The sequence below is a fragment of the Pyrus communis genome, chromosome 11, assembly GCF_041283825.1.
Source record: "Pyrus communis isolate YQ-2024b chromosome 11, ASM4128382v1, whole genome shotgun sequence".
Classification (NCBI taxonomy): domain Eukaryota; kingdom Viridiplantae; phylum Streptophyta; class Magnoliopsida; order Rosales; family Rosaceae; genus Pyrus; species Pyrus communis.
The window spans coordinates 22,687,013-22,713,541 of record NC_142575.1 but is presented as its reverse complement, the minus strand read 5'-3'; the positions used below and the strand labels follow the sequence as shown (position 1 = coordinate 22,713,541).

Below are 26,529 nucleotides of genomic sequence, written 5' to 3'. Positions count from 1 at the left end.
TTCCAAATTTGACATCTCCTTTGGAGATGATCTTAGACTTCAAACTTACGATTTGGGATTAGGCAGTACATTCTTATAGTGCACAATTTTATGACGTCGTTTATGAGAATGTTGAATAAAGACTAAGACTGTCAAAGGAAATTAGTAACTAATTAAAAAACGTATAAATGAAATCACTCCAAAGAAAATAGCATGGGATTTATCTAGTGAATTACCGAACTGTTAATCTTTTTTTGTCAAAAAATAGGAATTTATTAATCAATCAAATACGAATTGTTGCATCTTTTACTAACAAACTAGCCTCATATGCAAGTGGCAATTGACCTTTTTATATTAGATTATGTCTTTCAATTTTTTTAAAGTAACTATTTTATATTTTTATTAAAAAATTATTCAGAAAAAAATTAACATGGGAGTTTTTATTATTTTTTTTTTAAATTAAAGTTTTAAATTTAAAATTCATTCAAAATTAAAATGTGGTGAATTACTTTAAATTCTTATGGTTCAATTGTAATTTTTAGAATTCTTAAAAGGACAATTTTTGGTATTTTGAATGTTTCACATTTTTATCCTTCTCACTTTATATATAATGCTCACTTTATATATATATTAAGTAGGAATTCTTGACCAAATAAAACTCCTACGTTTCCACCGCGAGTGAAGATTTGTAGCGTGTTTTGAGCGTGATTTTAGGGCAATGATTCCTAAATGAAAGGTTAGGGCGGTTGATCTAAATCTATATATAGGATTTTGGAGTGGAAGGACTAAATGCAATCATCAAAACCACTTCAGAGAAACAAATCGACTCGGAGTATCTAAAACCCTAACCAAGAAAAAACCTCTCTCCCCGCAGCCCTCCGGCCCTAATCCTTTTCTCTCCACATTCTTAAATCTCATCTTCTCAAGAAAGCGGAAGCAAGAAATATACATATGGCATCTGCTAATGACTTTCCAGCAGGTTACAAGTTTCACCCAAGAGACGAGGAGTTAGTGGGATATTATCTGCGCAACAAGGTTCGCGGCTCACCCTTTAAGGATGAGAATGTTATTCCAGATCTCGATCTTTATGGTAGCATGGAGGCGAGAGATATATGGAATAACAATGGCGGACAAAATTTGGGAAAAGGTGAAGACCTTTACTTCTTTACCAAACTGAAGCCAACGAGCAGCAAGGGTACAGGTTCGCGCATGGCTCGCACGATAGGGTCTGGGACATGGCATGGCCAGAATTCAGGGACTGAAGTCAAGGATCCGAAGACTAAAGAGACGATAGGTTGGTGGAAAAGGTTTACATATGCGAATACTAAATATCCTCAAGAAAACGGGTGTTGGATTATGCACGAGTTTAGCTTGGACCCTAAACTGGCCATGTACATTAAATCAAATAATTCAAGAACTAGTAATGGTGATGAATATGTAGTCTGCCGGATTAGAAAGAATTATGATAGAAAGAGAAAGGCGGATGATCGTGAGGAGACCCGAGTAGTAGAATCCCAAAGAAACAAGATTCAGAGGCAATTTGAGAATATTGATGAATCTTATGTTACTCCTGTGTCTTCTGAGGTTGCTGAGGACGTTAATACCGATCATTACCCACAGCAGCAAAAGCCGCAGCAAGAGCAACAGACTAATCCTCAGCACAATAGTTTTGTGAATAATGTTGATCATTACTATAATCAGCAGCAGCAAGAGCATTGTAATGTTACCGACTTTCCACAATACTACTATAATTCACAAGAACTGATGGCGAGGCCAGAAGCAGCATGTCCAACTTTGGCCTCTTCAATAGGCATGGCTAACCAAGAAGACTATCTTCACCATGGTTTTGTGAATAATGTGACCGATTTGCCACAGTACGACTACTCCAGTACACAAGACCCAAGTAGTGGTACTGTTTTCTCGCACTATGATCTGCCGCAGACTTCTACCACTGGGTTTGCCAATCAGCCATACCACTTTGTTACACAATACCAGCCAAACTACTTTGTTGCTGATCCCACCATGGCTTCTTCACTGAGTATGGCTGGCCAAGAAGACTATCTTCAGCACAATGGCTTTGTGAATAATGTGATCGACTTGCCACGGTACCACTACTCCAGTGCACAACCAAGTAGTGGTACTGTTCTCTCTCAGTATGATCCGCCGCAGACTGGTACGACTGGGTTCGCTAATCACCCACACCACTTTGTTACTCAAGACCAGCCAAACTACTGTGTTGCCGATTCCACCATGGCCTCTTCACTTGCTAGTCCGGCCAACATAGATCAGAATTATCCTGTCATGAATGATAAGGATCAACTTCCACTTCCCAATTTTGAATACTCACAATTATTTTATGAAGCTGAAGGTGGTCATGACATCATGATAGACTTGGACGACCTTTGGAATGATATGGTTCAACCTGCTGCAGTTCTTTAATTAGGTTGCTTTTTGTAGATTTACTGATAAAGTATGATTTGGTAAGTCTAATATTGTTTACACGGCCCTTTTTTTATGTACAATAATATATATGTTTCATTTTGGATAAATGTCTAAATCTAATGTAACACTGTTCTTTCTTTATACTACAATTAATTAATTAATTAATAATCGATCGATCCCATTATTTTACTCTTCGAAGTTTTCCCTTTTCTATTCATGCATGTACGGGAAGATCTTCTATTAGAAAAGCAAACCATATAACAATCAAATCATATAATTCTAGAAACTAAAGAACAGGCAGGAAAGTGATAGAAAGCATCATTCGCAATTCCATCTGACCTATGTTTTTGTTGGTTCATCAACACATTACCTAAAGGATTGGAAATAAAACCCAATTCAGCGAAAATTCATAAATTCTTGTTTTCTAAGTGTTTGATTATTCTGCCTTGAGGTTGGTGGGTGGCAGAGGACATTACAGTTGCGTCACGTAGTTTAAGGCCGAAGCCCTGAGAATTTGGAAGCTTTCGAAGTGGGCTTTTAATGTTCTTTGATTTCCAGTTCTTTGTGTATTGATATGTAACAAAAAAGTTCACTGAATAAATAAAAAATTATATTTCCACATCAAATACCATTAAAAATTAATATCAAAAAAGGTAAATATACAAACATTACTTAAATTAATATAAGGAGCTTTCAAGAAATATAGTTTGGGCTAAGTTTATTTTAACAAAAAATCATGCTAGAACTTTATTTAATTAAAAAAACTTAAATTTTAATGAAAACCCCTTAAATTTTAATAAAGAGAACAAAAGAACTTAAATTTGAATGAAAAGGACACAATATTAATATAATAAAAAAAATTGAAAAAAAATGACATGCATCCATTACAAACACTGATTATGAAACTGAATAGTACTATATTGTTTATGAAACTTAATGGTACTACATTGTTTATGAACTGAATGGTTAAAGAAAATACAAAATTAATTAATCAATAAAAGACTATTGATATCCGAACATCAACTGGGATTTTTCTTCTCTCAAGCTTCACATCCCAACTCAACTGCGGTCCTTTCGTTTCCTGTCAGCTCCTCCTTTGACTCTCTCTCTCTCTCTCTCTCAAACAAAGTCACTGCTGTAATTAATGTTTGGTTTCCTTGATTTGTTTATCATATATGATTCGCTGCGGACATATATGGTTCCTTAATTAAATAATTAATAATTAATAATTAAATAGTGAAAAAGAGGTATGCACGCGCTTGGTAATTTTTTTTTTCTCTTGTTATTTTCATTAAATAAAGTCAGTAGATAATTTTTGGTTAAAATTTAAAATTTTGAAATCATTTTCATTACATGTCTCACGTTTTTAGACGCAAATGTACTAAATGTTTTGCAGTTAAGGGTCTAAAATTGAGAGTAAAGAATAATAAAACTTGATTAACAAGTATAATAAATAAATCCAACAACGCCAATTGTTTCACTTGTGTTTTTTTTTTTTCCTAAAATCAACATAACACTAACAAAACGAATATTACAATAATCCATTGAATGAAAAATTATTGAAAAGCAAAATATAAATTCAAAGTTTTGATTACCTTAAAGTACAATCTTCAAGACCATGTGATAATTGATTTAAAAACTTGATAGAATAGAGTGATTGGGAAGTTAAAAGGAGAAAAAAAAACTGCAAAGTGACTTAAGGTTTAAAACTTTATATGCATCTAGGCAGATAGATTCGGAGTAAATTTGAGAGACAAAAAAAAAAAGTAGTCACTAAAAAAGGAACTCCATGTTTCGAACTCAACACCCCAAAGAAAAAGGAAGTCAAACATTTCCACTGGACCAACCAATAAATTATGATATTTTTTTTTTTCTGTATTTATATGTTAATTATAGGACATAAAAGGAAAACTAATGAAAATGACTTAAAAACTTTGAGTTTTAACGATAAGGACAAAATAAAAGAGTAAAGTGAATAGTATCAGGATTGACTTTTTAGTGTAAAAATGTGGTTTTTCGTTAAAGTTAACAGTACCATGAACTTTTCGTTAAAATTCCCTATAAAAAAATTTTGGGGGCTCCTCCGAAGTGGGGGCCCTCGGCGGGTGCCTACTTGGACTACCATCAGGGTCGGCCCTATTTAAGGCTGCTCCAAATTTAATCTAGAGAGCTTTCATTGACGGTTGAAACCTTGCTTGCTTATTCTAATGATAATACTACCATCGTCTCGTATAAAAGAAATGTATATACAAATATATGTATTGATTTTTTAGTGTAACAATGTAGTTTTTCGTTAAAGTTTCCTAGAAAAAATTGGTAAACATATGCATAATAATCACACCATTTACCCCCACCGGAAGTAGTGGATGGTTTCGAGCAAATGATAGATTGCTCTAATCAGTGGATAAGCTTCAAAACCTATCCCCTCCCTCGAACGTAGCTTCAATTAATAATATCATTTATCTATATATATAAAGGGAGAAGGCCAGTTTGGTGAAGCATTCAGAAATACCAAGAAAGCCCCTTTGTTTTCTTCACAATCCAAATCCACAAAAATCGGAAAATGGGGACAAACTGGTAAAAACAAAACTACTATGTTGAAGGACAAAAAAAAAAAAAAATCAAAAGTAAATACATGCTAAAAATGATGTAGGAGGAATAAGCGCCAACCAGTTGACGGTTTCATCTAGAGGATTCCCATGATCTGAACTGAGTTTAGTGGGAGGTTCAAGAGTAACTACCCACACCCCACTAATATTTAGAGATGAATAACCGAAAGGAAATCCATTTTCGTTTTCATGAGATTAGTGTGTGGTTTCCATTCGTTCGAAATAGAAAAAGGATTGAAAAAATCAGTCACAAATCTCCTTCTTTGTTGTTGCCATTCTGGGTTTTGTGCTCTGCATGCAACAGGCTTTTCAAAATCGGGTACACCACTTTCTGAATTATGTATTAATTTTGTTTTTGTGGTTTTCGATGTTCACATGGATTTTTTGTTTGAATTTTGTATTTGTGATTTTGCGGGTTGTTTTGAATTTACGGATGGCTTTTTCTAGGTTCGGTGAATTTACAGGGGAGAGGGAGAGAGAGGCCTATTGATTTAAACTCTTTTGCTAAAAGCTTCTAATTCATCCTTTATTTCTTTTTTCATCTGGGCAAAATTTTTGGTGGATTTATGTATTTTTTTTTTCCGTTGAATTCGAACTCCAATCTGAATTATGGATTCAGAAAAAACAAATTAATGAATTTTTTATTTGCGTGCATGTTGGTCCTGTAACCGCATGATTTGATAATCCGACCGCAAAGCTAATCTTTTCTGTATGTTTTTGGGTTGCAGACCTGGACTGTCGAATGGAGAGGATGAAAAGCAACTGCAGGAAAGCGGCAATGGAGACCCGGCATCAGCATTTTCAAGTCGATCTGGGTAATCTCATAGCCTTCGACCCTCATCACAGATTCCCCTCCATCCCCTTCTCTAAGTTATTTTTCTTTACTTATTCAATATCTCTATTTTTTGGTAATATTTTGTATACTTCTGGGCTTTTTGAAATTATTGCTCTTGAGAAATTAATTGAAAATTTACTTTTGGAAATTGGGATTTTATTTGGATTAATCCCATCAGTAAAGTGGCAGTCATAAGTGAAATAATGAATTTATCACACTATGCTGATGGGTTTTTGTTCAGTGGGTGAAATTCTGATTTGTTTTTTTCATGGTATTTAGGGAGGAATTAGTGAAGGAATGTATAAAGAGAGGGACCGAGTTGGTTTAAGCTATTGCGAATAGTCTTTTCAACTCACATTCAACTGAAGGCATAGACGGTCCCATTGTGCACATGTTCGCTTCCTGAAACTAAGCTGCCAAGATAGAAAGCATGTGAGTCATTCATCTTATGATTCTCCAACGATTTTATTTTATTTTTTATTTTTTATTTTTATTTTTAAGGTTTGATCATGTATATGAGCATTTGGTAGTGAAACATGTATAGTGCTTCACAATTGAAAAGAAGTGGAATGGTAGTTTCAGATAATTGTCGAGATTTTTGTTGATCCTCTTTTGTTGTGCTGCCAATTTACGGTTCCTATCATGTAAATTGGTTGACTAAAATGTTAGCGTATGCAAAAAGCCTTTTGCCAAAACAAAGGGTAAATCATTACTGACACTGTAGGAATTTTGAAACGTGTAGGTGGACCGTATTTGATTGAGAATAAGATACCGTGCAATATCGATTTTTTTTTCTTTTTCTGTTATGTAGCTGAAGCAGCTAAAGTTGAGTGTTTTAATCGGTTGTATATATCACCCAGTTTACCTGTTCCTACTGCTGCTCAACAGGGACGAGTTTCACAGCAGGTGAGTGAAAATTCTGGGTTCTTAATTTTCTATTTTCTGATTGAAATTTGATGGTATATCTGATTCAATTGGAAGACTAAGCTAAAAGTACAAGTGGTATTTTTTGGTTAATTTGTTGGTTTTTTGGATGGCTCTTCTGGGTTGTTGTTAATTGTATGTTTTCTGATTGAATTTGGCATCAATTTATCCAATGGATTAATGAGCTAAAACTACAAGTGGGGTTGTTTTGATTTTTGGGTTGTTTAATTTTCTGTTATTTTATTATGAGAAAATAAGGATTTGAACATGTTAATTAGCTAAGAATTAGTTTACAGTGGACAATATATATGATTTTGGATTCGTGTTGGTGTAGCTAGGGACAATTATATCTGTGGATGGATGTTGGGTTGGAAGGTCTACTCATAAAGAAGAACAAATCTAAGGGTAGAGTGAAACTGAAAAGCAGCCAAACTTAAATTGCAATTTGCCAAAGAGCACGATTGGCCCTTTGTTTTAAAATTTTCATACTTCTCATTCTTATGTACCCTTATGTATCGGTAACGTGTATTCAACTTTAAAACTTTATCCGAAACCATTTGGTGGGTGTTTGGAATTTTGGAATTAGATTTTCAATTTGGTTTGTGAATTGCTAACTTTATCAACTCCTCTTGCTTAACCTCAATTATTTCAGTTGGCATTGGTTGCAGACCCATTTGTTGAGGCTCGAAGAAAAAGGAAGGGGGGAAAGTGTATTCTTGCCATAGATTTTCTGTTGGGAGTGAGCATTGAAGAAAAGGGAAGGTGATAACAGCGGAAGAGGTGGCTTTTTGCTTTTGGCCTTTTGTTTTCTTCATTTTGCTTAATGTTGAGACTTGAGAAAAGAACTTCTAATGTTGAACCCCAATTCGAGAAGATAATGTGAAGAAAACAAATATTCGTAATTGTTATTATGTCCAAGATCAAACCAATTATGAACAATTGTTGTCCTCTAACAAAAAAAATTTTGACCGATGTTTAGTTATTCATAATCTTCTTCGTAATCTCAAATATCCATGTAGTCCAAAATCATCCCTAAACACCAGCGGGGTTCGAGAAGGATTTTGAATATCATAACAGTTATTCATAATTATGATTTTGTTAAGGAACCTTGCGTACATGCATTTTTTTTTTTTTTTAATCCATTTGAACCAAATCATCCCATCCCCATTTGCACCCCAACGACCAACAAAGCACCCCAAAATTTCTTAAGCTGTGTTGATCACAAATTATTGAAGACATATCCTTAAACTAATGAACCAAAATTACTAATAAACATAATACCTAAGAAACCAAAATTACTAAAATTTTAAGGATATCATAACATTTTAGAGCTTATATGTGCATTGTTGAGTTATTAGAGCAAACTAATAAATATAATGAACCTACATTGAATACAAATTCTTCTTTGTCATGTGGTAGTTTTTTAGCCTCTTATTACGGGTTACACATTTCTAAAAACTTTTTATATTATGTCCAGCTCACATCCGTCATTTATGATAGGGTTTAGGGGTATTAAAAAAGTTTAAAATTCTACTCATCCAGTTGACATAAAAATTAAAACTCTATAAACAATGCTAATTTATAAAAGAAAAAAACATGAAAGCTAAATCATATCCAAGTCCTAACACCAACCGAGAAGTGTATATAAGCCCGTCATTTCCTTGCACTAATACTTATTACACTTCAAAAGTATTTTGTGATCATTTTATTTTGTTCTTTTGTATTATAGTGATGTGTAGATAAATGTCTGTTCATGGGCATCTACGTAGACTTTTTCGTATTTATGGAATGTCACAGAATTTGTATTCAATTTAGGTTCATTTATTTTTAAATTTTTTAGATAAATTTTTCCATGGAGCGTGGCCAAAGTCGTGCAAGACAATGGCGTCAATCATTGAGTCCTGAAGAACATCAAAGATATCTAGCTCGACGACGTCTAATAGCACAAGAAAAAAGACAACAAATTCCAACTCTATATGATGATCATACTATGACATCCCCCAGTAACATACAACAAGAAATTCCTGGTATTTATTTCATATTCCTTTTTCTTTAACTCATACTAATGCAAAAAAAAAAAAAAAAAAAAAAATCTAATTTCTAATTTTTCTTTTAACTATGCAACAAGTAGGTCCCAATAATATACAAGAACGGGTTCAGTTGGCTAACTATGATGTTGAGGTCGACCCCAGTAATATAGAACAACAAATTCCTGGTATTTATTTCAATTTCTTTATTTGTATTTGTTTCACACTTAAAAAATTAGGTTATTTTTTAAGAACAAAATTTAGTGAATTGAAATCTCATTGTATTCTTTTCTTCGATACTTTCATATTGATCTCAATGTTGTAGTTATTTTTAGTGGTAGTCTTACGAAATATTAGACTCACAACTAAATATATTAAATATTAAAGACAAAATTTTTAACTAATCGTATTATAATGTGGTCTATTTATTAGAACAAATTGAGCATGAAAGTGCGAATTCAAGGGTTTTGTCAGATATCACAAATCATGATGACCAAACTTCTACTAGAATGCGTACTCATATGGGACAGTTGGCACATTCAAATAGGTCACAAATATCTTATGGGATGCTCTCAATTCCTCCCCACAATGGTGAGCTTAGTATATAATTTTATCTTTATATAGATATTAGGTACAAAGAAAATTCTTATACTGAATGTTGGATATTCATGTAAAAATATCAGAAGAAGAACATGCAAATAGAACCAATTGTCATGTGCGCCAAACCAGAGGAAGAAGAAACCACAATTGTGCTAGAAATTATAATGAGAATCGGGGTATCCTAGGTTGCCAAATATCTGCTCCAACCACATGTCCGTACTGCTATGCACGATTGTTTGCTCGAGAAACTTTGAATATGTGTTGCTTGAAAGGAAGAATTGTTTTACCCCCAATACAATCCCCACCAGAAATGGTTGCTCTTTTCTCTGACCAAACAAATGAGGGTAGACACTTCAGGCAAAATATTCGAGCTTACAATCATGCATTTGCATTCACTTCAATGGGAGTACACGTGGATGAAAGAATTAATATTGGTGGTCGTGGGATTTACACATTTCGTGCTCAAGGTGCATTATATCATAAGATTGGTGGACTTTTACCAAATGAAGGGAACAGACCGCGATTTTTACAAGCTTATATATATGACACTGAGCATTAAGTTGAAAACCGAATGTGTGAAAGTGAAGTTTTAGATAGAGGTGTGGTTGAAAAGATACAATATATGTTGAACAACCATAATCCTTTTGTTCATACATTGCGAAGCCTCGGACAACGCCAAGATTTGCCGAATTGCAAGTTGATCCTAAAAGAGCAACCAATAGATCGGCGTCAGTATAGTCTACCATCAGCATCACAAGTTGCGGCAATTATAATAGATGGAGATAACGCCACAATTGCAAATGGAAGGGATATCGTGGTGGAGACAATTAGTGGAAGACTTTCTCACGTCCGAGACTATGTTGGATTTTATGATCCCTTACAATATCCACTATTGCTACCTTACGGTACATATGGATGGGATGTTAACAGTCGTGATGATGGTGGAAGAGCAATAACATGTTGCGACTATTATACTTATATGTTACAGGTTTGTACTGATAACATAATTTACTTCCCGGTATATATAGATGAATGATGATTCCTATATTAAAAGCAATATATGAAATTTGCTTTTGTAGATACGCCATAATGGATCATCACTTTTGCTTCGAGGTGGACGTCTCTTGCAACAATATGCTGTAGATAACTACATTAAAATTGAATCACAAAAACTTAGATGGTTGCATTCTAATCAAGCCACAGTTAGAGCGGATCTCTACAAAGGACTTGAAGACTCTCTAAATGCAGGTCAACACAATGCAGGTATATATATCGTTTCAGTCATCGTTATTTAAAAATATAACTTTGTTTAAAGTGTGTACAATATATATAGCTAATTGAAAATAAAATATTATTAGGTAGCATCGGGCGTAGAATTATTTTACCATCATCATTTGTTGGAAGCCCACGTGACATGTACCAACGAAATCAAGACGCAATGACTTTGGTTCAAAGATTTGGAAAGCCAGATCTTTTTATTACCATGACATGTAACCCAAGTTGGGAAGAAATCAAAAGCGAATTGCTCGCTGGACAAACTCCATAAGATCGCCCTGACTTACTCACTAGAGTATTTCGTGCAAAACTTGAGCAACTAAAAGAAGACATCATTGAAAAGGGGGTATTGGGCAGTGTTGTTGCTTACGCATACGTTATTGAGTTTCAGAAACGTGGTCTTCCACATGTGCATATGCTGGTTGTGTTAGATGAAAATGATAAGATCAATAACCCAGATGAGTATGACCGAATTGTTAGAGCTGAAATACCAAATGAAGATGTAGAGCCTCAACTTTATAATGTGGTGTTAAAGCATATGATTCATGGCCCGTGTGGGATTCATAATCCTCTATCTCCATGTATGAAAAATGGGAGTTGTAAGAGAAAGTTTCGCAAACCATTTGCACCAGTCACCGTTCAAGGGAATGATTCGTATCCAATTTATCAAAGGCGAGGAAATCGATTGCCCGTCTCACTTAATCGACAAGGAAACATAATGGTTGATAATAGTTGGGTCATTCCATATAATCCATGGTTGCTGTTAAGGTATGATTGTCACATCAATGTCGAAATTTGCGCAAGCATAAAAAGTGTCAAGTACTTATATAAGTATGTTTACAAAGGCCCAGACAGAGTGACAATTGAAGTGCAATCAGACCCTCAATACGATGAAATAAAGCAGTTTCAGGATGCAAGATGGGTTTGCGCACCAGAGGCATTATGGAAAATATTCAAGTTCATTATTAATCGAATTTATCCATCTGTTGAGCGAATGCAAATACATCTTCCTAATATGCACCAAGTTCAGTTTCGTGCCGATGAAAGCATAACAAATATTCTACATGATGAGAGTACAAGAAAGACAATGTTGACTGAATTTTTTACACTTAATCATGTGGATGCAGAAGCGCGACATTATTTATACATGGAGATACCATCACATTACAGATGGATTCAAGCTCAAAGAAAGTGGTCTAAAACAAAGAATCGTAACAAGGTTATTGGGCGAATATATGCAGTTTCACCTGCTGAAGGCGAAAAATTTTACCTTCGGATTCTTCTTAATCATGTTAGAGGACCAACATCCTTCACAAACTTGAGAACAGTTAATGGGGTTTTGCATCCAACATTTAAGCAGGCAGCAGAACAACGAGGTTTGTTAGAAAGAGATGACAGTATTCGACAATGTTTGTTAGAGACCTCCACAATTCAGATGCCGTCGGCTTTAAGAAGATTATTCGTCACTATATTGGTATATTGTGCACCAATTGGTGTTCGAGGGTTATGGGATGAGTTATGTCCATTCATGATGGAAGATTATGTTTCCATGACTAACATAACTCCCACACTTGCTACCAACATACTCTTGCGTGAGTTGAACATACTTTTGGTTCAATTTAACAAGAGTATAAACGAGTTTGATTTGCCCCAAATGACAAGAGGAAATGAATCAAGTTCAGGAATGACCGGATGTATTAAAGATGAAATATCCATATGTATTCCACAACAAGATCTTGATGCAATTGAACGCTTAAATGATGACCAAAAAAGTGCGTTTAACATAATAATGGGTGCAGTTCAACGATCGGATAATGCAACTTTTTTTGTGGATGGTCCCGGTGGAACTGGAAAAACTTACTTATATCGCGCATTGTTAGCAAGCTTGAGAAGGTTGGGGCACATAGTATTAGCAACAGCATCATCTGGAATAGCAGCTACGATATTGCCTGGTGGGAGGACAACACATTCTAAATTCAAGATACCACTTATTCTCGATGCATCATCGATGTGTTCGATCGGTAAACAATCTGATTTAGCAAAGCTAATACAAAAGGCAAAGGCAATTATTTGGGATAAAGCAACAATGACGCATCGTCATGCATTTGAAGCACTCGATCGAACGTTCAGAGACTTAACAGATATTGACTTACCATTTGGGGGGGAAGATAATGATATTTGGGGGAGATTTTCGACAAGTTCTTCCTGTTATCCGGAAAGGAACCAAGTCCGAACTAATCCAAGCAAGTGTTGTTAAGGCATCATTTTGGTCACAAGTAAAGATTTTAAAACTCAAACAAAACATGAGATCCATAAATGATTGTGAATTTTCAGAATTTTTACTTCGTGTTGGTGATGGGAATGAAGATGTTATTATGGATGATATGGTAAAACTACCTGAATGCATGGTGATACCATGGGAGAGTGACCATTCCATTAATCAATTAATTGCCAAAATCTTCCCTGACTTAGAGGATCATATAAATGATGCAACCTACATGGTGGAAAGGGCAGTGGTAACTCCTACAAATGAAGACGTTGATATGTTGAATGAAAAGATAATCAATATGTTTCCGGGTTTAGAAGAGACAATGTATTCATTTGATTCAGTTGAGGATGACGCAAGGAATTTGTATCAGCCAGAGTTCTTGAATTCAATCTCACTTGGTGGTTTGCCTCCGCACAAGTTAACTCTGAAAAGAGGTGCTCCAATCATGCTTTTAAGAAATATTGATCCGAAATTGGGATTGTGTAATGGTACAAGATTATTGTGTCGTGGTTCTTACCGAAATCTTATTGATGCTGAAATTCTAACTGGACAATTTGCCGGATCCAGAGTTTTCTTACCAAGAATCCCTCTCAAAAGTACTGATACTGCTGGGCTTCCATTTGAACTTACAAGAAAGCAATTTCCAGTGAAACTAAGTTTCTCTATCACTATAAACAAATCTCAAGGTCAGACAATACCACATGTAGGTGTTTACCTTCCAGATCATGTCTTCAGCCATGGACAATTATATGTGGCTTTATCGAGGGGGGTCTCAAAGTCAACCACAACCGTGTTAGTAAAAAGTGGCTCCATAGTAGGCCAACAAGGTGTATTTACACGGAATGTAGTATACAAAGAAGTCTTGCTTCATTCCAGCTAATTATGGTGATTCCTAATAGGTAACAGCTTTATTAACGATAACCTTTCAGTATGCATTTCTCATTTATCAATTAACTCTTTTTATTTGATTTTTAATTTTCTCACTATCGTTTGTAGATTGGCAATGAAAATTTGAAGCATCAATCATGAACAAATGGGTGGAAATTGCAGCATTGATGTCAATATGTAAACTTTCTTTTCAAAAGAAACAGTGACATATACACTCTATGAGTATTGTGAATAATGTACATATTGTTATGTAGGATTTATATTTTGACATTTAAATTGTTTTGTATTTTGGTACGAGTACTTACTGTTTTCATCTACTATTTTTTATTTATTTACATATACTTGCTATCGTTCATAGGCTTTAGGTAGGAACTTGCATCTAAAATCGTATGTTGTTTGATAAGTGCATGAATAACATTTAAATCATTACTTTACACAAAGTAAAAATGAAAAACATGATAACTTTTTAGGACGTGCATGATAAAAAAAAAAGTTCCTCTTTGCACAATACATTTAAAGTATATCTTGACAATTACAATGGGAAAAACTAACACAATACACCTTTAGGGGCGCGTAGCGCCCGTGATGCAAAAATGCCTCTCGCACGCACGTTAGTGCGTGCAGAGAGGCTAGTAATAAGAAAAAGTACCACAATTTCTCAATATTTCTCACTTATAAATGGTAAGTCTTAAGTTAATTTTTGTGAATAACAAGTTCAATATCAATTTATTATTACTTAACATCCTGTAACTTAGCCCAAATATATTGTTTTATAAGGAAAAAAAAAAGTATCTATATAAAATCAACCTTGTAAAATCATTTCTAAATCAGTAATGTCTTGAGTTTCCAATTCAAATCAAATAAATTGATGGACAAATGTCGTAATGATTATCAAATAGTTAAAAGTGGTTTTTTTTTTTAATACATCAATGTATTTACACCAACAGTGAAAATTGAGTTAAGCCACGTTATGAGTCGATGGTAGTAGCAGGACCTTTTTTAGCCAAGTGCCGGGCAGTGCCTATTGGGTTGGGTATTGGGACACCTCTGTGGTTTTTGAAGGTACATGAAATTTACAGAACTGAACAACTTAATCTTTTGATTTCATGGCTTCTCTGCTGCGTCGAATTGCACAATCTTTAATTCCCAAACCCATCAATCAGAAAACCCAACTGATCCACACAAGCTCAGGGCCGCCAAATGACGTCGTCAAATCCATCCGCGACTCGTTCAGAAGCAGCTGCAATTGGGACACTCTGTCCACAAAGTTCGAGTCCGTTAAATTGGACGGAGAGCTCGTCGAGAGTGTGCTGCTAGAACTGAAGGAACCCATCGATGCGAAACGTGCTCTGGGTTTCTTCCACTGGGCAGCTCACAGCAAAGATTTCGAACATGGGGTTTGGTCCTACTCCATAACCATTCATATTTTAGCCAGAGCCAGGCTGCTCATGGATGCAAGAGCATTGCTCGAGTCGGTTTTGAAGAAAAATGTTGGAAATGCTTCAAAGTTTTCGGTTGTGGATTCGTTGCTTAGTAGTTACGAGGTCGCGGCTTCAAGTCCGTTTGTGTTTGATTTGCTGGTGCAGGCTTACGCTAAGCTGAGAATGTTTGAGACTGGTTTTGATATTTGTTGTTATTTGGGGGAACGTGGGTTGCCTTTGAGTCTCACAAGTTACAACACATTGCTTCGTGTCGTCGAAAAATCTGACCGGACTGCTCTGGTTTGGAAGATTTATGAGCATATGATCGAAAACAGAAGGTATCCGAACGAAGAGACGATTAAAATCTTGGTTGATGCTTTGTGCAAGGAAGGGAAGTTGAGGAAATGTGTTGACATGCTGGACAGGATTCATGGGAAGAGATGCTCGCCTTCCGTGGTTGCGAATACTAGTTTAGTTTTCGGGATTTTGGAGGAGGGTAGGGTTGAGCAGGGAATGGTGGTATTGAAGAAAATGTTGCAAAGAAATATGGTTCTTGATACAATTGCTTACTCATTGACTGTATATGCTAAGGTTAAACTAGGAGATGTAAACTCCGCACGGGAGGTGTATGAAGAAATGCTTAAGAGAGGTTTTCGACCAAACTCTTTCATCTGTACCTTGTTTATAGGAGCTCATTGTGAAGGAGGACGAATTGACGAAGCACAATGCATCATGCACGAGATGCAAACTATGGATTTGAAGCCGTATGACGAGACTTACAATTTTCTTATTGAAGGATGTTGCAAAGCCGGAAGAGTGGAAGCAAGCACGAGTTACTTGAAGAAGATGATGGAGTGCGGGTTCATCCCTAGTTGTTCTTCCTTCAACGAGATGGTTGGAAAGTTGTGTGAAACTGGAGATGCAGAGCATGCCAATGAAATGTTAACTACCCTGTTAGATAAGGGGTTTGTACCCGACGAGATTACGTACTCTCATCTGATCAACGGGTTTGAGAGAAAAGGTGACAATCAGGAAGTTGTCAAGCTCTACTATGAGATGGAGTCGAGGTCGCTGTTTCCTGGAATTTCGGTTTTTACATCCTTGATAAAGAGCTTCTGCCAAACAGGGAAACCGGAGGAAGCAGAAAAGTATATTGGATTCATGAAAGGTCGTTCGATAGCCCCGAGTTTATGTACATATGAGCTCCTGATTTCCAGCCACTTGGAGAAGGGCAATTTAGACAGGGCCCTTCACCTTCGGAAAGAAATGGCCAAAAAGAATTAAACCCTGATTGCTTTGTCGTCTTCTATGAAGAAGCGAAACTCGTCGAAGCTTTTATTCTTTGGATTCAGGACATGTTCATGGAGCTGTTTCTGTCTAATATGTACGTAATTCCCTTGAACAGCCGCAAACTGTAATAAACCCACGACTGAACTTAACCTAGTGAATGAACCCGGCCTTCGGGGAGGACGTTGCTCTCAAGTTTCAACCACTTATGCTGGCTATATAACGTTAAATCGCATCTGGTCATACAATACAATCTACTAAACTGAATAATCGGACTAAACAAGCAGGAAAAAAAAACCAGATCTGCATCAATTAGAAACCCTGAAAACTTGCATTTTGATTTGTATTGTAATTCACTTTTAAGGATGCTGGTGCCGATCAAGTAACGATAAACAGAACCGAGGAAAACTCCGGAACAAATTTACATGCGTTGATTTCCAAAAATGAAACTGATCTAACAACCAGGATTTCACATAGATATTAGCTGGCTGTTCAAAACATGAAGATGTAATGGAAGTCGACAGCCAGAAACCTAACAAAAGCTTTGCGTCTTCAAGCTCTATTCTTCTACGAACAAAAAGATGAAGCTCATTTCTTCAAGCTCTATTCTTCTGCGATACAAGGAGGACAATTAGTTAAAGAATTCCAGCAAACATTTGTACAAAAAGTTTCAAGAGTTTCCAGTAACCATTTCCATAAAAAGTTCCTAACTGATATTGTAAATGCAGTTAATTTGTAAACCAAAGCCAAACAAAGAAATCGGAAAATTACGAGAAAGGACTACAGGAAACAGAAACAAGGGATGAAAATGGACAAGAAGTTACCGTTTCTTGAACAAATTGCATCGAACAAACAGAAGCATCCAGAACCAGTGAGAATGGTAGTACAGAACAAGTTAATCAATACATAACTTCAATGACTTGTGTATCTATGAGCCAACCTACTGTGTCCAACAAGAAGGGCGTACTTGAAAGTGCTTTTGATTGTGTCAAAATTGCCAACACATAACCAAAGACGCCTTCATCAATAAATGGCAAAGACAGGAAAAAAGAAGCTTTTTGGTTCAGAAAAAAAACCTTCGATGCTTCCTAAACAAGAACCTAACAAAGTGTGGAATGAGTTTATTGTGTGCTTTTAACAAAGTGCCACTAAATACCTAGTAAAGAACTACTGTCCAAAGGCAAAAGGAAAGCAAAATTATGAAAACATCAAGCAAAGAAATAGTAGACACGGGACATTGTTACATTCATGACATGAAACACTAGAGATGATGATAGAAAAATTACATTCGAAGTGCAGCCTGTCCTGTTAACAGCCGAGTAAACAAACACGTACAGTTCCAAATCATTCCACTCGTTACCACACCTTTTAGCCGAAGCCTAATCTCAGCATATCACAAACGAGAACCATCGACCAAGAGAGCTGTTATAGCCATTTTTCAGTAGTGCTTAATAAAACCAGAAAAAAATTTAAAACAAACAACAAAGCTTGGAAAGAGATTGAGAGGATTCTCCTTTACCTCCTAACAAATTATTTCATGTTTCATGTTCTGGATCAAGACTGCCATAGTAATTGGGTGAAACAAGGCTCTCCATGTAGATCCCAGCGTTTTCAAATGCAGGAAATTCCCGAACTGACAGATTGCGAAAGCTTTTCTCGTTAAAATCATACATACCAAACAGATAGTCGAGCAGCAACAGATCATGACTGTCCTTCCAAAAACTCGTATGATATAGTTCAGAGTATCAGAAGGAGGTCTTTATGTTAGTCCAAGACTGCCTAATTCCATAGTTCTTCATGACCCAAAACTCATCATGAATTTTAAAATCGTCACAACGTGTTAAACATAAGCAATCCCTCAAGACACCCAACACATAGTATTCATTTGGGATAAAACCGGAACCTTTAAGTGGCAGTGGAATCTCTCGAAACTCCTCCTCAGCTAAATGGAAAGACACAATCACGGGTGATGACTCCTTGCCAACTTTTGTCATCACCCAATGAACACTTCCATTCAGCAGAACCCCATGAGTCGTATCGGCGTCATTGTACTGAATAGGACTTTTAACAGTGAATAGACACTAAAATCAAAAGTGTCCAACCGCTTAGAATACACTGCACAAACCACCTTATAATCCTCAGCCGAGTGATCAAATCCAAACCCCTTGTGATCGAAATATTTCGGTCCCTCGGGCAGTTTCTTGGCTTCCCCAGTAGCCGGGTCAACCAGATACAACTACTCCGGCTTACCCAACTTGCACAACAACAATCCCTCGCAGTACAACAAATCCTCAATCCTACCACATGGAAACTCAGTACGAACCAAATCTACCTCAGGAGCTACCAAATCACCAATGTCACTATAATTTTCATTGTAACTCAGAGGTAAGTTATCAAGGTTCAGAGAGTAAATGGAATTACCATCTGGCATAGTAAACATGATTCTTCGTCTTCGGTAAAACGTATCTTTGTTCTCAGATGATTTCTTAAAGTGAAATTCACAAAATTAGGGTTATAATTAGGGATTTCCAGGGCTTGGATACAAACCTGAAGCGGCACAGTGATTTGGGAGGCAGCCATGAAAGAATCTCCACGATCATGTCCCATGGGAGTACAGGATTTCCTGCGTCCATCAGCTGATGCTCCTCCATTTTCTCGGGAAGTAGCTCCTCCGCCATTATCTCACGCAGCTTCTTCTTCCCCGTACCGGAACAGGCGTTTCCCAAGTCTGAAAACCAATGGGTGTTTCTTGTTGGAAGTCAAAAGCAAAATGAATGTAATAGGAAAAAATGGCAATAGTTGAAATTGTTGGCTGCACAACTATCTTTGACAGATAGCATGCTTTTAATCTTTCTACAAGCTGCCTTGTTTGTTTTTCAACATCAGCAGCCATACATGACTTTTGCATGGATAACATTCATGTTTGGAAAGTCTCGTAAAATCTCTACAAGAGAGATGTGTATGTACGTTTGAAATATCCAATTCCATCTAGAAGCTAGGAATCAGTTTGTAAACTCTTTTCATATGTCAGAGTATTATTTTTATCAAAGCTTGCTGCTTCTTTTTCTTTCAATCGGTCCAGTTTCGAACATAGTAGAAGTGAGAGGTGTGATAAAGTTTGTGAACTTATTACACACGTAATTGGCATTAAGTTAGCAAACTTTGATAACAACATTTGGTATCAGGGCCAAAATTCTATTCTGGCAAGTAGAGCAGCTATGGCGTCCAACTTGGTGCAGCTCCAGGTTCCCACATTGAAGCAAGAAAATTATGAAAGATGGTACATCCAATTCAAAGCATTGTTTGGATCACATGAGCTATGGTAAGTTGTCAGTATTGGGTATGTTGAACCCACGGCTAAGCAAGAAGTTGCCTATACTGCCGAGCAAAAGGACACTCTCAAGGACTTACGAAAGAAGGACAAGGCGGCGTTGTATCTTCTGTACCAAGGTCTGGAAGATGCAATATTCGAGAAGGTTGCAGAAGCAACAACCAACAACCAAGTTTGGTACACTCTGAGCACAATTAACAAAGGAGTAGATCGGGTAAAAAGAATCAGACTCCAATCCTTAAGAGCAGATTTTGAGGCTGCTTATATGAAAGAAGGAGAAAACATTTCAGACTACTACTCTCGACTACTTGTAATTGTGAATCAAATGAAAAGGAATGGTCAGAAGCTTGACGATGTTCGTGTCATAGAGAAAATCCTTCGATCCTTTACATCCAACTTTGAGCATGTTATGACTACTATTGAGGAATCCAAGGACATGGAAACTATGTGTGCAGAGTAATTGCTAGGATCCCTCCTAGTTCACGAGCAACGCATTCAAAAGAATGCAAGCCCCACAACGTTAGAGCAAGTTTTGGAGTCAAAGCTGCATATTGACAAGTCAAGTAGAGGTCATAGACAACATAACTCACGACGTGGGAGTTCATCTAGCCATAGCTAAGGACGAGGCTGCGGAATAGGTTGAGTCTATCCACAAAATCGTGGTTAGTCTCAAGAGTGAAGGCTTGCTCGAGGAAATGCACATATCCAATGTCACAACTGTCAGCAATATGGACATTATGCCAATGAATGTTCATAAAAAAATGGTGAGCATGTCAACATGGCAGAATCGAGTGAAAATGCCAATGAGGAACTTACTGTCTTACTAGCACACCATGATTCCAGCATCCAACAAGATATTTGGTATATGGATTCTGGTGCAAGGAACCATATGTGTGGGAAAAATGAGTTCTTTGCAGAACTCAAAGATGGGGCCTATGGATTAAGGAGTCTTGGTGACTCCTCAAAGCTGGCAGTTGAAGGCAAAGGGAAGATTAAGATCATCCAGAAAGATGGTTTGGAAGAATACATCTCTGATATCTACTGCATACCAGATATGAAAAGCAACATTTTGAGCATTGGTCAATTGCTCCATAAAGGGTACATTATACATATGAAAATATGCTTCTCACTCCCAGAAATGCAAGGAGAAAAGCTTATTGCACGTGTTCAAATTTCAAAGAAACGAATGTTCCCATTGAATTTGAACAAAAGGATTGGAAGCTGTCACATAGGGGTGATTGAAGATGAGTCATGGAAATGGCATCTTCGCTTTGGCCAACTTCATTTCAATGGTTGAAAGCTACTGTCCGTTTGAGGAATGGTTCGTGGTCTAGCTTAGATAAAACCCATAAACCATGTATGTGAAGGTTGCGTGCTCTCATTCCCTGTTGGTGATGCATGTAGAACAAAGGCACCACTGCAATTGGTACACATAGATATATGTGGTCCATTAGATCTAATGTCCTATCGAGGTAATAGGTATTTTATTACTTTCATTGATGATTTTAGTAGGAAGACTTGTGTTTAGTTTAACAAAGGAGAAGTCGGCTACCCTAAGAATTTTCAATGAGTTCAAGGCATCCACATAGACTGAGGGCAACCATAAGCTTGTGGTTGGGAGATCAGGCAGAGGTGGAGAGTACACCTCCAATATTTTCCAAGCATATTACAAGGAGTAAGGAATTAGGAATCAACTAACTGCTGCCTACACCCCATAACAAAATGAGATAGTCGAGAGAAAAAATCGAACCATCTTTGACATGACAAGATCCATGCTTAAGGAGAAGAGTTTTCTAAATGAATTGTGGGCAAAAACTGTAGCTTGTTCGATTTATTTGTTGAATCAATATCCAACAAAGAGTGTAAAAAGGATGACACCACAAGAAGCTTAGAGTGGATAAAAGTCGAATTGGACACCTAAGAGTTTTGGGTGTGTTGCATATGCTCAGTTTCGTGAAGCCAAGATGAGGAAGCTTGATGATCAAGGTGAGAAGTGTGTGTTTATGGGCTATAGTGAAGAGTCCAAGGCATACAAGCTTTATAACCTACTAACTAGCAAACTAGTGGTTAGTAGAGATGTCATCTTCAGTAAGGAAGAGATATGGAAGTGGAACAACCAAGAGGTTAGTAAGGAGAAGATTGTTTCCACTAATTTTGAACAGTCAGAAGTTGTACTACCTGTTGAGCAACAACGTGCTCAATCAATCACAACAACTCCAATGCATAGAACTGCAAGGAGTGGTCCTACATTTAGTGAATAAAGTAGCTTCTCAACTCTAATGAGGCTAAGAAGTTTCACTGAGATATATGGACAAGAAGAAGAAGAAGAAGAATAAGCCAACTTTTTCTGCTTATATGTAGACCATGAGTCTCTCTCATTCAATGAAGTTGTGGAAAAAGATTGTTGGAAAACAACCATGTAGGAAGAAATCCATGCCATCGAGAAGAATGAACTTGTGAGTTGACAAAGCTCCCACCAAATCAGAAGGCTATTGGTGTACAAGATCAAATGCACTGCAGATGAAAGTGTGGATCAATACAAATCGAGGCTTGTAGCCAAGGGCTACAAACAAAAGTATGATGTGGACTATGACGAAGTCTATGCTCTAGTTGCAAGACTTGAAACGGTAAGATTGTTAGTCTCTCATGCTGCTCAACATAAATGAAAAATTTATCAACTAGATGTCAAGTTAGCCTTCCTTAATGGAGTTCTTGAGGAAGAAGTGTACGTGGAACAACATGAAGGCTTCCAAGTACAATGAGAGAAGATAAGGTGTACCGTTTGAAGAAGGCTTTATATGGCCTCAAGCAAACATCGTGAGCTTGGAACTCACGGATTGACAACTACCTTCACCAAAATGGATTTTGAAAAATATCCATATGCTTATTCAGTTTACATGAAGACTGGTGAAAAAGGGGAGTTCTTAATTCTTTGTCTGTATGTAGATGTCTTGTTGTTTATAGGAAACAATGAAGCTATGTTCTGTGAGTTCAAGCAATCTATGTTCAGTGAATTCGAGATGACTGATAATGAATTCATGTCATACTTTCTTGTCATAGAGGTGAAGCAAGAAAATGATGGTATCCCTAAATCTCAATAGAGGTACATGAGAGACATTTTTGAGAAGTTCAAAATGGCCAAGTGTAATGCTGTCAACACTCCAGTTGTAACTGGATTGAAGTTGTCCAACGAAGGAGAAAGTGAGTTTCTAAACTCAACCGTGTACAAGAGCCTTGTTGAAAAGCCTGAGGTACCTTACAAGCACAAGACTGGATATAGTTTATGGTGAGCAGGAATTCACTATTGGTCATTGGGTTTATTTGCGTCTTCAGTCTTATCGTCAAACCATTGTTGCTAATCGCTACTGTCATAAATTACCCTCTGGATATTATGGTTCTTTTCTAGTCATACAACGAATTAGAGAAGTGGCCTACAAGCTTGACTTACCTCCTTCAGTGCGCGTCATCCCATTTTCCATGTGTCGTTGTTAAAGAAGAAATTGGGAACTCATGTGATTACCTCTCCCACCTTGCCTCACATTCTTCCTGAAGATGTTCAGTGGCTGCCGAAAAAGGTTTTGGAGCGTGGCTTGGTAAAACGGAAAAATGTGTTGGTAGTTCATTGGTTAATTCAATGGTCGGGGTTTCCATAAGAAGGTGCTACATGGGAGGATGCCAATGACATCTAGACTCGGTTTCCAGAATTACAGGCTTGAGATCAAGCCTCATATGAGGGGGGATGGATTGTTGAGAACTATATGTATGGACTCTTACAATTAGCCCAGTTACACCACAGAGGAGTATACATATCGTATATCTCGTAGTAGTTTGTATTCTGTATTTCTAAGTATGACTTGTATTATTACCCTTCAACAAGTCATGAGTTTAGCATGAATGAAATATTCTCTCTCTCTCTCTCTCTCTCTCTCTCTCTCTCTCTCTCCCCCCCCCCCCCAGGGACCTGAACCCAAGTTCCTATCATTCTTCAAATACCTCGTCTATGAAATGAGTCCCCAAAAGGACAATGACGCCAAGTGAGTGAAGTTATAAGAGACACCTTCAAGGTTGAACTTGGTCAACCCTTCAAAGGATGGGAACACTCACAGAGCATTTCAGCTTTTTCTAGTCACCATCGTTTGATTGACCATCGTGTACTAATTTCGATTGCTATGTCATTAATTTTATTTCTAGCTTGTATTAATCAAGAGTGTTTAATTTGCTTCTCTCAATTGTACATAGGAATTCAGATTTGATACGTAATTATTATGGTTGATCTATTGTAGCTTAGACCAAAATTTCTACCACTTAATTAGAGTAGATTATCTTTATACTATTTTAAGGGTATGCTCCCACCACTCAGAGTACAATATCCTTGTAAAAATATGAAAATAATAAATAAAAAAATCAAAGTATGCTAGTTCCAAACACCCCAACATATAGAATTATGTAGGACTAATAACTAGATTTTATATTCTTTTAAGTTGATGTTGAAAATTGGTTACAAAGTTCAAAAGAGAGTCTCATGGTTGGTACGTGATCAATTCTAATGAAGGATAATTATGTCAAACAACTAGTTAGACATATATTGACATGATTTCAAAAGAGTGCTACTAAGCCCACCCCATTGTCTTATTTTTCCATCCACACTTTAATGAAAATGTTAATAACATGTTTATCCTTGTAGAAAAAGACTACCCATTTCTCTCCACCACTGTCTCTCTTCCCCGTTCTTCTCTCTTCCATTTCATCTCTCTCCATCAGAGAGAAAGATCCAGTTTTTTTGGCCGCGGAAGAAGTTCAAGAATCTGCCGGTAGCCAGCATTTCTCATTGTTCATTTCTATGATTTCTAGGGCTCCAATTCCAAATATGTTAATCAATTTGTAGTGTTTTCCAATAAATTTTTATCTTTTCAACGTTTTAATGCAATTTTGAATTGCATTTTAATTTGATAGCTTCCAACTCATTTGAATCAAATCTCAGTTTTAGAATTTTTTTACTTTCACTTTTTGGATTTAATTCTTTCAATTCGAACGAAATTAGTTGAATTGAGTAAGCAGATCTCTTGCTCTCTACAACTCTCCAACAAAACCAATGACTCTGGCTTTCAAGGTTGTAAATTTTCACTAGATAAATTTCTGGGTTTGTTCAGTTTGTACTGTTCGAGATTTGCAATCTTGATTTTGGTGTAAAGTTAGTTCAGGGGAAGGGAATGGTGGTGGAAACAGAACATTGATGGTGTGGTGGTATAAAGGTTATTTTAGGAATAATAGTGCGTGGGAAAATAAGATTTAAATTTTTAAAATTTTTATATTGGTGGGATAATAAGGTGGGTGGAAAAATAGGACAATGGGGTGGGTTTAACAACACTCTTTCAAAATATCAAGGTGTAAATGTGAGAAAATTAAAACATTGTGCTCCATTTTGAACACCCTACAAACGTCAAAGGATGTAAAAGTAATTAGCCTGCTTCTAATGGAACATAAATTAGAAAAGGAAAAGAATCCCTTTTAGATTTAGAAGGTTTGAAACCAAATTTCATGGTTTGTGTTAAATCAAAATTGTTCATATTTTTTAGGAAAATTTTATTTGGACCAGTTATCTTATCTCTACACCCAACTAAAATGTTTTATCCACTAAACTTTCAAGTTTAACCTTAAATAAGTAAATAAGAAAATAAATATCGATGTTTCTATCTCTACATCTAATGACCCAAAACCTAGCGCACCACTCCACCCCTCTATTATTTTCGGCGAAACAAACTGCTATCCCGTTGGCATTCTCCTCCGACCTAGAAAGCACTTCCTGCAATGTCTCCTTCAAAACATCAGTCAAGAAGCACCCAACAAACATACCAAATGGTATCACCAATTTATAGTTTCTGGAGATGGAAAATATGATGTCTGATAAGAAGCTGAGGGTGTCCAAGTAACATATGACCATATGAATTCTTTTTTTCCAAGCAAAGCAGCTGCTCTAGTGCTGCATATGCTGCTTTTCCCCCCACAGACTCCTTCACTGGGGCAGGTATGGCTTCCCGCAGCTTCTCCTTCACAAAAGTGGTTTTGATTTGCAGCTTCTGCTTATTTTCTTTTTTGGATTCTCCAAATTGTGCCGTGGATGAAACTACTTTTACACGACTTGGATTTCGATTATATTACTGCATATGGTCTTGATAATTTACCCCTAAAATTTCCAATAAATAATCCCAATTGAAAATTTTGGAGCCCATGGTCGTGCGTGATCTTGATAGAATTTTTTGCTGTCACTTGGGTGGGTTTTGCCGAAAATAATGGAAGAGTGCAGTGATGTGCTAGGTTTTGAGTTATTGGGTGCAGAGATAAAAACATCAAGGTTTATTTTCTTATTGTTATTTATTTAAGGGCAAACTTGGATGTTTAATAGAGAAAATGTTTTAGTTGGGTGTAAAGATAAGACAACTAGGTCCAAATAAAATTTCCCTATTTTTTATTTTAACTTTTTGTGTCAGACAAGATAAATATTTTTTCACATATTTCGTGAATAATTAAGAAGCAATTCTTTTAAAATAGCACCCGGAACATTATCAGGAGGTTCAATTCCTAAAAAAAATCTGGCAAACTTGAACCATTAATGTGCCATTGTGTTCACATAACGTAGGACAA

The 26,529-nt window shown here is 36.6% G+C and overlaps 1 protein-coding gene, 2 long non-coding RNA genes and 2 pseudogenes across 3 annotated transcripts; 4 read left to right on the top strand and 1 right to left on the bottom strand.

Moving 5' to 3' along the window:
* Positions 1-5,612: 5,612 nt before the first annotated feature.
* LOC137743909 (uncharacterized) lies at positions 5,613-6,449 on the top strand. The gene is made up of 3 exons (XR_015953038.1): positions 5,613-5,845; positions 6,145-6,297; positions 6,367-6,449. It is a non-coding gene; the product is annotated as an uncharacterized LOC137743909 (long non-coding RNA).
* Positions 6,450-9,471: 3,022 nt separating this feature from the next.
* LOC137742923 (uncharacterized) lies at positions 9,472-10,962 on the top strand (annotated as a pseudogene).
* Positions 10,963-11,106: 144 nt separating this feature from the next.
* On the top strand, positions 11,107-13,840 carry LOC148693103 (uncharacterized; annotated as a pseudogene).
* A 1,015-nt stretch (positions 13,841-14,855) lies between these two features.
* On the top strand, positions 14,856-16,751 carry LOC137743386 (Pentatricopeptide repeat (PPR) superfamily protein). Its single transcript, XM_068483269.2, has one exon. It carries the CDS (start codon positions 14,955-14,957, stop codon positions 16,551-16,553), a length of 1,599 nt encoding a protein of 532 aa, XP_068339370.1. The 5' UTR covers positions 14,856-14,954; the 3' UTR covers positions 16,554-16,751.
* A 548-nt stretch (positions 16,752-17,299) lies between these two features.
* On the bottom strand, positions 17,300-19,522 carry LOC137743387 (uncharacterized). The gene is made up of 2 exons (XR_011069459.2): positions 18,076-19,522; positions 17,300-17,978 (listed from the first exon to the last, which is right to left on the bottom strand). It is a non-coding gene; the product is annotated as an uncharacterized LOC137743387 (long non-coding RNA).
* Between the last annotated feature and the right edge of the window lie 7,007 nt (positions 19,523-26,529).